The 12,667-nt window shown below is 43.1% G+C and overlaps 1 protein-coding gene across 2 annotated transcripts; it reads right to left on the bottom strand.

The window, feature by feature from the left end:
- Nucleotides 1-2,828: 2,828 nt before the first annotated feature.
- Nucleotides 2,829-6,354, bottom strand: LOC309719141 (uncharacterized protein). Of its 2 annotated transcripts, none has more exons than XM_082555050.1 (2): nucleotides 3,234-6,354; nucleotides 2,829-3,144 (listed from the first exon to the last, which is right to left on the bottom strand). In XM_082555050.1, the coding sequence occupies exon 1, from the start codon at nucleotides 6,046-6,048 to the stop codon at nucleotides 3,730-3,732; it is 2,319 nt and encodes a 772-aa protein (XP_082411176.1). In that variant the 5' UTR covers nucleotides 6,049-6,354; the 3' UTR covers nucleotides 2,829-3,144; nucleotides 3,234-3,729. The 2 variants fall into 2 exon arrangements, with proteins under 2 accessions (XP_082411176.1, XP_082411177.1); XM_082555051.1 differs by having other exon boundaries at nucleotides 3,239-6,354.
- Between the last annotated feature and the right edge of the window lie 6,313 nt (nucleotides 6,355-12,667).

Genomic DNA, 12,667 nt, shown 5'->3' with positions numbered 1-12,667 from the left:
CAAAAACTGCCTTGACTTGCCCTCAAACAACGCTTTGTGACTTGAAATCTATTTGGAGTATCGATATCATTCTTTCACCGTAAGAGACAGCAGGCTTTGGTGAACAATCATGGAAATTTTCAGGTCTCTGTGGAAATCCAACAAAAAGTTATGACGAGAGAAAAAAGTGGTTCATTTCCACAGTTTGAAATCTGAAGAAATCTGAGCGAAGGACGAATTTCCTACCCTCAAACAAGTCCAACTCATTTCAGAACGGTAATAGGTGAGAAAGAAATTCTTGAATTGTGAGCGTCAGGGGTGTCTGAAGATATTCGGGGACAAGCCTCATGTCTTAACTTTGCTTTGTTAAGGAGATATGACGATTCGAATATGCCTCTCATTACAGAAATCCAGCGGTGATTTTGAACAAGCTCTCCATTCACTTTATATGGAGAGTTTTCTGACCTTGTGTTAGTCTGAGGAGATTTGCAAAAATTCTATAAATCCCACAACAATGATGGTGACATTTTCTGAAAGCCAGCAAAAATACCTACGTTTTGATGTATAATTTGTGGAAGTTGAGTGAAAATTGAGCAAGTAGCAGGAAGTTGTTCGGACATGAAGTGAAAATTGCAAAACCTTCAGTGGCACACTGGAAGCCAAGAGCATAGCAACCATAACAACACATGTATTTTGTGAAAAATCACAATTTTGCAACTCAAAACTTTAAGAGGCATAAAAGTAAAACAGTAAAAGATTTGAAAAAGCTGAATCATACCTGAATAGCCCAATAATTTGTGAACATTTTAAAGTTTGAATGGTTGTTCTAGGTGAAAATATGAGGAAGTAGTTAAGTTTCAAAAACAAGCAAATTTTAGCAGAATTGCTGAAGTTTCCCATTCATTTCAATGGGACAAATTAAAGGAAAAAAGCTTAATATTTTAAAAAGTATAATAGTTAAAAATAGCAAAAATCGTAGCGTAAATTAGCAGAAATAGCAGAATAGTTTAAAATTTGAACGGTGAAAATCGGCTGAAAATTGTGGAAGTAGTTAAGTGCCAAAAAGTGTACGGAAGCAACTAGAATAATAATAATAATAATAATAATAATAATAAAGAATAAAGAGAAACAGGAACTCAATAGTGTGGATGCTTAAAGCATCCACACAATAAAGAATAAAGAGAAACAGGAACTCAATAGTGTGGATGCTTAAAGCATCCACACAAATATAATAACTAGAAAGTGCATTTTCTGAAGAAACTGCAGTGTGAATGCTTGAATCTGAATGTATGCACTGAAATGAATTAATTACTGAATTTAAGTTAAAAATCTTGAATGAGATAAAAAAAAAAAAAAGAATTTAACCTGAAAACAAAAGTGCTGAACTGCTAAAAGCTGAAGGTTACACAGAAGAAGAAGTTGGAAAAAAGCTGAAAATGTTTTAATTGTAAATTAGAAAAACCTAAGAAATGAGAAAATAACATTTAGAGTCAGAAAACATCTGAAAGAATATTAAAAGGTCATATTCTTTGAATCACTGAATGACTAAAATGTGATCCCTCCACTTGGACCCACACAGTTTAAAAAGTTTACATCTCTGAGCTTTGAAAGACAAGATGTTGGAAAAAGAACAACGATGGCGACGTTTTGAGGGTAAAATGATGGCTGTGACACTGTGGACACAGCAGCAGTTGAAAGAGAAGTGTTTAAGATAAATCTTGGCAGAGAGAGAGAGAGAGAGAGAGAGAGCTCGTTAAGCAGGCAGGTGTGAGCCTGGTTGCTATAGTGACTGCACCCAACGGCTCCATACACACGTACACAGACATGCGCCTCACTTTTGCTGCTTAAAATGAACAGAAAAGTCAGGCCGAAACAAATCGCTCCCAAATGAAAAGTATAGGTCGTATTGACGAAATTCTTTCACCGTGAGCGGCAGCAATGTCCAGTCTACCTAATTCTCAGTTTTCATGCCTGTGGAGTTTATTATATGGACGTGGTGACAGTGTAAAGACACCATGCTCTTCTGATTTTCAAACGAACCTTCTGAGCCATTTTAACATTAGAGTCTATGGAAGAGTTGGAGGGAGGAGGCTGTGCATTGGTGACATTTATGAAAGAACCATAACACCTAGTACAATAGTAAACACATTGGATGAAAGAGGACAGCCATGGCTACGTTTTGAGGGTAAAATCATACCTGTAGAGCAAACGCTGTGGACACAGCAGCAGTTTTAAAAAAGATTTTAAGATTAATTTTTTTGCTCCTCTCACTCTAGCAGTTGAGCTGTCTCACTCTAGCCCCAACATTCCGTCCCATACACACCCATTATAAACTCTGAAACGGGTGAAAAAACATCATGGAACTTAAACTGGAACTGAAGAAAAAGTATAATAGATATTGAAAAGATAAATACAAGTTGAATAGTTGAATGTCTTGTCTTCGTTTTAAAGTTTGAATGGTGGCTCTATGTCAATGTATGTGGAAGTAGTAAGAGTTTAAAAATGAGTAAGTTGAATGAGGATTTGAAGGGTCTCCCCATTGAAATACATTATAAATTTTTGTTGAATAAAGTTGAATAAAATTAAAAATATAAATGTTAAAAATATGAAAAATAGAAGCAGTGTTGTTCAAAAGAATAGGAATCTAACGGTGTTTGAATGGTTTTTCTAAGTTGAACGGTTTTGAAGTTATAGGATTACAAAAAACGTACGGAATACAGAATAAAATATAATAATAATAAAGATTAGAAGAACAATACTGTGAATGCTTTTCAAGCATTCACACTAATAATAAAGATTAGAAGAACAATACTGTGAATGCTTTTCAAGCATTCACACTAATTATGCTGTTCTAGCTATAATTCACAACTTAGGATTTTGTTTAAATCACATTCAACATAAATTTGCAATAAAAATACTCAAATTTGCAAAAATAAAACATTTCTCTTACACAAACTGCATTAAACCAAGTAAAGTCAGTGCATATGCATATATGTCACATATGCGGCAATTATTAATCAAACAATTGAGATTAATTCAGTTTCTCAACGATAAAATGTGAAACAGACATGAACTAACTGAGACATACAACATGTGCTCACCGATCTCAGCGCATCACGGCCGAAGACAATGGCATAGTGTCTCTCGGTCGGAAAATGCAGGGCTCTAAATAACGTAACAGGACATGTTTTCTCTTTAATAACCGTAATACGACATGAAGGAAAAATAAACATAAGTTGCGCTTCAAGTGTTACCTTACTTCTGGAAGCAGATTGAGATGAACTTCCAGGCAGTTGATAGCAACCAGAGCTAACAAAGGCTAACAGTTTACCTCCACGTGGTACTTTCTAAAGTCACCAGAAAAATGCAGCATTTGCCTGTTTACTCACTGCGGCTACTTCTAACATGAAAGTTAGCTGATAACCAGTGAACTTATGTGCAACACAGTTGGTTGCAACTTATATCTAATACTTTTTTCCAGCTCAAAAGCTTCAGTCTCTCTTTTCTCCTGCCAGCACGCGACTACCTCCACACATAGCAGCAAACACAGAGCACGTAGGTGGGACATACAGCGGCAGACTGCTCTCCCATTGGTCAAAACATACTGGGACCTGTGCATTTCGATTGGTTGGGCAGGCTGTCCATCTCTCCTCATATCAGTCCTTAAAGTGGTACCCTCATTGTATGTGGGTTACACCCTCCCCTCTTGATGGTATGCCCGTCCCTGGGCATCTGCAGGGTGGCACTGAGTTACACTGCTTTGACCTTTCCAACATAATTACTAGTTGGATCTTCAAATCCATTTAAAGAGCTAGTCAATGCCTCACTTAGGCCTTGAAAAAGAGAATTCACCACCGTTATCAGAGGATTCCCAAGTGTCACATAATGCAGTCTCTTGGGCTTTGCTTGCAATCTGTTAGAACGACGAAGAGATGGCTCAGCATCTTGAAGTCCATTATTCTGGATCATCACAGGTTCAGGCTGTTCAGTAACAGGTCTGTTCACATCACTTAATCCTTCTTCACATGCTGCATCAGAGCTCATCCCATCATCTTGAGGAGCTTCCTCAGACTGCTGCAATTCTGAACTTTGAGGAAGTCCTTTGGCTGAGTCAAGCCCATGCAGTATGTTTGCTTCAGGTGAGTTGTCACGGTCAGGTGAGTTGTCACGGTCAGGTACATCCTGAATCATTCCTTCACCTTCCTCTACAAGGGATTCAGTGGCAGGAGGATCAGGTGGAAGTGAAACTGTAGGCACCTCTGGTTCTGCTGATCTTCTGACCACACAAGGAGGTTTACTCAACTTGTGAGTTTCATGTACTGGGACATATACGTCGGACTTTGATGTAATGAGAGGGCGAAATGTCCAATCAGATACATCATCCATATCAGAGGGAATTTCATCTTCCCCCTCGACAACAGAACACTGCCTTGTTCTGGGTCTCCTGTTTGGATGGGTTTTGACTGTCTCGGGTTCTGCAGCTGCTGACAGAAATCCACATGGGAGAAGCAAGTCACGATGTAGAGTCCGCACAGGTCCATCTTTACCCTCAGGTTTAACTGTGTAGACCGGCATTTCTCCAGCTCGCTTAAGGACAATGTAAACATCCGTTTCCCACTTATCTGCCAGCTTATGTTTTCCACGCAGCTTCACATTTCGTACAAGAACTCTGTCTCCACTCTGCAATGTTGATTCAACCACTCGTCGGTCAAATCTGGCTTTGTTGCGACCTGCATTCTTTTGTGCATTATTGGTGGCAATCCGGTAGCTTTCTTCCAAACGAGATTTTAGGTTACCGACGTACTGGGAATGAGTCTGCTTAGTAGCATTAGTGGGCAACCTAAAGATTAAGTCAATGGGCAGTCTTGGTTGCCTCCCAAACATCAATTCATAGGGGGAAAATCCAGTCACGTCACTCTTCGTACAATTATAAGCATGTACCAGAGACTTGACGAAGTCTCTCCAGTGGAGTTTATCTGACCGATCCAGTGTCCCAAGCATCTGGAGAAGAGTGCGGTTGAATCTCTCAACCGGATTCCCTCTAGGGTGGTAGGGGGTTGTACGCACTTTCTTCATGCCAGTAAGTTCACAGAGTTCCTTGATGGTCTTTGATTCAAAGTCAGGACCCTGATCACTAAGAAGCTTTTCGGGAAAACCATAATGGACAATGAAGTTGTCCCAGAGACACTTTGCTACAGTCTGTGCTCGTTGATTTGGAGTTGGCACTGCCACAGCATACTTTGTGAAATGGTCAGTTATGACCAATACATCTTTCGTGTTTGAGCGATCTGGCTCTATTGATAAAAAGTCCATGCACACTAGTTCGAGAGGTCTGCAGGTCTTAATGTTTATCAATGGAGCAGCTTTCTCTGGAGGTGTTTTTCGACGAATACATCGCTCACAAGATTTGACCATTTTTTCTATGGTCATGTGCATTTTCGGCCAATAAAATCTGGCCCTTGCCAAGTCTACTGTTCGTTCGACTCCAAGATGGCCCATATCATGATGAAGGCTTGTAAGTGCTGTGGCTCTTAGCTCCTCAGGGAGCACAAGCTGATATGAGGTGTTGGGACCATCTTGCCGCTTACGGTAGAGCACCCCGTTCTGTATTTCAAGCCGATTTAACTCTCTGAGTAACAGGGGAAGTTCTGGTAGCTCTAACCTAAGGCTGGGAGGTGGAGTTTCGCCAGTCTCCAAGAGTACAATCACTGCATTGATAGCAGGGTCCAATGTCTGCTTTTGCCTCAACTCCTTCTCAGAAATTGAGTGGACAATGGGAAGCCCATCCACTTGCTCCTGTTGGAAGCAGTCGGGAATAGCTGTGGACTGGTGAGTGAGGGATTCAACTAAGGTCAACCCAGAAGTGGTGGATCCAACATTAGCTACGGCTGAGGTGACCATATGGCGCTCACAAATAGCCTGAATTACATCCAAGGGAACAGTCTCTGGACTCTCAGGGTTGCTCAGATGGTACAGTGTGAACTGCCGGATTCTCTCACTCTCCTTCTTAGATGCATAATCATCCTCTGGTGGACTGTGAGGACGACGCGAGAGCGCATCAGCATCCATATTTTGTTTTCCCGCTCTGTACTGAAGACTAAATGAATAGGTGGAAAGACTGGACAGCCACCTATACCCTGTTGCATCAAGCTTTGCAGAGGTCAAAATGTATGTAAGAGGGTTGCTGTCAGTCACTACTACAAAGTCTGTACCATATAGGTAGTCAGAGAATTTTTCCGTGACTGCCCACTTAAGGGCCAAAAACTCCAGCTTATGGGCTGGGTACTTTCTCTCACTCTTTGAAAGACCACGACTTGCAAAAGCTATGACCCTGGACTGTCCATCTTGTACCTGATATAAGGCAGCACCAAGGCCAATGGTACTGGCATCCGTATGTAAAACATATGGAAGCTGGGGGTCTGCAAATCCCAAGATTGGAGCGGAGGTTAGCTTTGCTATTATTTGGTCAAAGGCCTCCTGACATTGAGGTGTCCAACGCTGACCAAAAGGTTCCTTTGGGTTGCGATACTCTGAATTTGCGTGTGTCCTTGGCTTGTTGTTCCGCTTCCTAATTGGTGGGTAGCCCGAGGTTAGTTCGTTAAGTGGTCTGACAATGATAGAGTAGCCCTGAATAAACCTTCAATAATATCCAGCAAATCCTAAAAAGGACTGAAGTTCCTTAAGATTTGTGGGGATAGGCCAGGTCTTTAAGGCCTCAACTTTGTCAGGGTCAGTCTCTACTCCTCTTGCGGAAACAATGTGACCAAGGTATTTTACCGAGGTCTGAAAGAATTTGCACTTTTCTGGTGCCAGTTTCAAGCCATATGACATCAGTCGTTGCAGGACATGTTTCAAACGCTGTTCATGTTCCTCCAGGGATGATGAGAAGACAATCAGGTCATCAATGAACACCAGAACCTCTTTGAGATTCATATCTCCTACACACTTCTCCATCAATCTCTGGAACGTCGAAGGCGCATTTGTGATCCCCTGGGGCATCCTATTAAATTCCCAAAATCCAAGTGGGCAAACAAATGCGGTCTTATTCTTGTCCGCTTCCTCCATCTCGACCTGGTAGTATCCAGACTTGAGGTCTAGGACCGAAAACCACTTAGAACCTGCAAGAGCACTGAATGCATCTTCCAATTTTGGAAGGGCATAAGCGTCTTTGATGGTCTGCAGGTTCAGCTTTCTGTAGTCTACACACAGACGAACAGAGCCATTCTTTTTACGAACGACAACAATGGGGGAAGCAAACGGGGACTCAGATTCTCGTATAACACCAGAATCAAGGAGTTCCTGTAGATGTTGTCTCACAGCATCCACATCATTGGGGTGTATGGGACGTGCTCTCTGTTTAAAGGGTGTCGCATCACTGAGTTTGATATGGTGTTTGACTTTGTCAGTGTGTCCAAAGTCCAATTCGTTCTGAGAGAAGACATTTGGCATGTCGTTTAACATGTTTGTAACTCGCTCCTTCCATTCAGTGGGTAAGGGCGAATCTCCAAAATCAAAGCTCAGTTCTGAGGAAGACTTAGCTTGAAATTTAGAGCAGTCTGGTTCTCTGACAGTTTGCTCTTTGTGTAGCACTTGCAAGATAGCATTAACATCTGCCAAAGGTGTTTTGGGGGGTATGACAATGTCATGGTTGGTTTCATTTCTCACTACGACAGGGAGAAGACACTGACGTTTGCGTGGTAAAGTGACTGCAATTGCTGAAACTAGCAAGCCATTTGGTAGTGAAGAGGCTGAAGGATGTTCAAGGACAACATCTCTTTGCATGTTCACGGGATTTACATTGACAGAGGCCTCCAGGACAACAGTCTGTCCTGCAGGAACGACTGCAGGCATCTTACCTGTCAGTTTTGCACAACCAAGGCTACCAGAGTTAAAGTTTCTTTGTCGCATCTCAAGTATTTGGAGAACTGCTTGATACCCATTAAACAAAGGCTGAAAGGGTGAAAGCTTCTGGTAATTAGCATAGAGGGCATCAAGGGTGTTTGTGCCTATGAGTACCTGCTCATGGGCTGTAGAGCGGAGATGGGGGATAACCAAGGCCAGAGTGTGAACATCAATATCAGAGCCTACAAACTCTTTAGGAAAGGTGATGGTAAGCTCAACATATCCTAAGTAAGGGACAGACTGGCCATTGGCACCCTCCACTTCAAGCAACTCATTTAAGGGATGAATGGTCAGATCTGCAAGATGTTCTTCATAAAAAGACTGGGGTACAGTTGTGACTTGTGAACCCGTGTCCAAAAGACAGTTTGTGTCTCTTCCTGCAATAGTTACTTGAGCTGTGGTCTTAGTTCCTACAAGGCCATGTGGAAATTTTGATCCTTCCACTTTAACGTTTTTAATGGCAGGTTTCAGGATTTTGGGACTGACATTGCGAGACTCCACTCCCATATGTCCCTCTATGGGAGTAGGCTTCAGTTTAAATGTGCCTCACTTCGAGAAGCATTAGAGGCTTCCCAAGCAGCCTGTTTTTCTTTCAGCTGTCTTTTCTTAGCTGCTACAAGGGAAGGGTTTGGCGCTTTATCACAAACTGAGACGACATGGCCATCCTCCCCACACTGGAAACAGTACCATGGACGTGGTCTACTGTTAGCTTTAAATGTGGAGGGATGCTGACTGGCCACTTTTGGTTTCACACCGTGGGTGTCAGGTGTGACGGACCTCGCTTTTTGCTGCTTAGGTTGTTTCGTCTTATGATTCTCAGATACAAGACTGTTAAGCTGAATGCTGAGGTCAGCAACTTGTTGCTTTAGCGTCTCAAGATCAGATTTGTCCACCAGATTATTGGTGGTGTGAGCGAGTTGCACGTGTGACGTGGCGTGCTGCTTTCTAGAGTTTTGGGCAGACTTAGCATGACTAAAATGCTGCCTCATGCGGCTCAGTTTTGCAGCCTGTTTATCTTCTTCTGTCCTAAGAAGAAGCAGCAGCTCTGCAAAGGAAGGTGGGTTTTCTTTTTTTTGTTCTAGCTGAAGATCGATTATTAGTGCATTCTCCCAACAACCTCGAATGAACTGCTTTAAGAGCTGTTGGTTAAAATCATGAGCGGACACACCACCACGTCTCATGGCTCTACTTAATGCAGTGTGCAGCCTCTGCAGGAAAACAGAAGCTCTCTCTCCATCATTTTGAAATGTGCTCATGAACCTAGCATGCAGCTCATCACCATCTTCGACTGTTCCGTAGGCAGAGTCAAGCAACTCAAGATAGGCAGAGGGTCTAGACTGTGGACTCAGATGTTTAATCATCTCGGAAGCAGGAGGAAGCAGACTGTCAAGTATACGATGTGTGCAGTGCAGATCAGACACAGAAGGATCTCTAATAAGGATTTCAACACTAGCTCGCCACGTATCATAATCTGCCTCATGGCTAGGACGTGGGCTCTTGCCCGAATAAGCCCTGAGTCTACCAGATGATGCGAACTGGGGTGAGCTCTCATTGCTGCGCACTACATGCTCAACAACTACTCGCTGAACAGCAGTTGGATTAACATCAATTATGGGGCTAGAAGCGGCCCCAGAAGAAGCTGGAAGAGTCTGTGAGGGGCTGAAATCAGTCAGGTTTTCACTGAAATTGGGAGAGGTAAGAGATTTACTTGCGTTATTTGGTGATGTCAAAACTGTGGAGTCTAGAGGTACACCTGATTGAGGGTCCTCAGAAAATGAAACGTCTCCCTTGCTGGTTAAGTCTTTCTGTGGAAGTGGGCTCTGTACAGTTGAGGATTCTGGACCAGTTTGAGATGACTGGGAAATAGCACTTCCTGCCGATGAAACCAGATTTTTAAGTTCTTCCTTTAACATCTCCTCTAATGAATTTCCACTCAGTTTGGCAATTTCACGGAGCTGTTCCATGTACATTTTAGTGGCTTTGTTTCTGGCATCAAGGGAGTAAACACTTCCTAAGGCCTTTAACTCATACACGATGCCTGCTTGGGTTGTACTTGGAAGCCGCAGAGGTAACAGTGGCTCCAATGTGTGCATGGCAGTCTCATGTGTAAACTCGATGATCATGTGCTTATGGTAATCTGACTCAGGATCGTCTAGACGAAAGTAACGGTTGATGGAACCATATTTTTGGAGGAAAGTGGACACTTCCTCATCAGTCTCTGATCCTGTGATCCCACTAACAACTACAGAATTGGGAATTCTGACGGATTCACTTAGCACAACATCCATTTTCTCTCTAGAAGTTATAGCTCAGATTAAGCACTTTTAAACACCACACACAAATTGTCTAGCACTTAAACACACACAACCATGCTCCTGGCTGGTTCGCCAAATCTCTCCTTGTAACACAGTAAGGGGAATTGTTGAAAAGAATATATCAATGGGCCAATAGGCTCGACTATAGGAGCACAGGGGTGTGTTCAAATGAGACACAGAGACAAGAATGTAACTCAAAAGAACCAGCCAACTTTAGTGACATAAACCATAAGGTTGACAAGCACAGGTTAAAGACACTTTTCAATGGTAGAAAGGAAACTTACAAAAATTAAAAGAAAAGTAAAAACACAAACTACTAAAGCAATGACTTGGCCAAGTGTTATTTTTGGTTTTCAATGCTCGGGTGCACCCTAGTAACCTGACTCCTTAACTCTTATAGAAACAGATTACACAAATCCAATGTACATTCAAATGAAAATCTCACACTCTTTTCACATGTGGAGAATGCTCTACACAACAGCTCATTATTTAAAGTCCCAAATAAAAAATGTCCAAGGGGTAAAGTCCAAAAAATTCCCAGGGTGTGAAAGAAAATAGGGATGAAAGAATGTCAGTCAGTGGTCTTATGTATAACCAGCTGTGCGTGAAAGTGTGAGTGATACAGTCCTACCACACCGCAAGGTGCAGCAGATCATCAAGTGGAAAAGAAGCGAATCTCAGTCTCTCTAAGTCCAGGTGGGAAGGCTCGCCATCTATTTCACTGGAGGAATCCTATTTCACTGGAGGAATCCACCTCAGGAACAATTCAGCATACAAAAAAAACCTGACCTGTCAACAGACAGGGTCAGAAGAGCAATTCAAATATTAATTATGCTGTTCTAGCTATAATTCACAACTTAGGATTTTGTTTAAATCACATTCAACATAAATTTGCAATAAAAATACTCAAATTTGCAAAAATAAAACATTTCTCTTACACAAACTGCATTAAACCAAGTAAAGTCAGTGCATATGCATATATGTCACATATGCGGCAATTATTAATCAAACAATTGAGATTAATTCAGTTTCTCAACGATAAAATGTGAAACAGACATGAACTAACTGAGACATACAACATGTGCTCACCGATCTCAGCGCATCACGGCCGAAGACAATGGCATAGTGTCTCTCGGTCGGAAAATGCAGGGCTCTAAATAACGTAACAGGACATGTTTTCTCTTTAATAACCGTAATACGACATGAAGGAAAAATAAACATAAGTTGCGCTTCAAGTGTTACCTTACTTCTGGAAGCAGATTGAGATGAACTTCCAGGCAGTTGATAGCAACCAGAGCTAACAAAGGCTAACAGTTTACCTCCACGTGGTACTTTCTAAAGTCACCAGAAAAATGCAGCATTTGCCTGTTTACTCACTGCGGCTACTTCTAACATGAAAGTTAGCTGATAACCAGTGAACTTATGTGCAACACAGTTGGTTGCAACTTATATCTAATACTTTTTTCCAGCTCAAAAGCTTCAGTCTCTCTTTTCTCCTGCCAGCACGCGACTACCTCCACACATAGCAGCAAACACAGAGCACGTAGGTGGGACATACAGCGGCAGACTGCTCTCCCATTGGTCAAAACATACTGGGACCTGTGCATTTCGATTGGTTGGGCAGGCTGTCCATCTCTCCTCATATCAGTCCTTAAAGTGGTACCCTCATTGTATGTGGGTTACACAGAGGTCTCCGCACCTGCTGGCCCTGCCTCGCCTGGTCCTGTTGCGCCAGCTGGAGGTTCAGCCAAGCCCGTCCAGCATCCTTCCACGCCGTCGCCTGCAGCACCGCCACCTGCGGCTTCCACGCCGTCGCCTGCAGCGCCATTATCTGGTCCTGCCTCGCCTGGTCCTGCCACGACCCAGCCAGAAGTCGACGCCACGCCTCTGCTCGTCTCGCCTGCCAAGCCACGTCCAGCATGGCTGTTTCCGGGGCCTGTCAAAACAGCCTGTTCACGGAAACCCACCCGAGGGGTCACGTCCACATCCACACTACCGTCGACCGCCAGCCAAGCCACCCGACAGGTCTCGTCCACATCGCCGCCGGCCACGAGCCAAGCCGCCCGAGTGTGGCCAGCCATACCTGCTTCACCACTGCCACCTTCCTCGTGGCTGGCTCCCAGAACCTTTGAACTATGAACTGCTATGCTGTCGACCTCCAGGACGGCCCGCTGATCTGCCTGACTTTAGATTCTTGTGCCATCGGCCTCCAGGTCGGCCACCTGAACTACTTCGCCATGAACTCCTTTTCTGCCGAGATCATGGTCGCCCTCCTGAAACAGGGTCTCAGACTCTTAAGCCCTTGTGTTTGGACTGAGTGCTTCAGATTCTTTGTTTTTTGTGGTTTTGTTTCATGTTTGTTTTCTTGTTGCTTCTTTTCTTTGTTCATGGTTTTGGGCGTCTGGAATCCGCCCTTGAAGGGGGGCTCTGTCATGATCCTGGGTCTTTTGACCCAGCGTTTTAAGTTTGAG

This window comes from Aulonocara stuartgranti, assembly GCF_965226115.1.
Source record: "Aulonocara stuartgranti genome assembly, chromosome: 12".
NCBI lineage: Eukaryota > Metazoa > Chordata > Actinopteri > Cichliformes > Cichlidae > Aulonocara > Aulonocara stuartgranti.
This window is presented reverse-complemented; position numbering and strand designations above follow the sequence as displayed.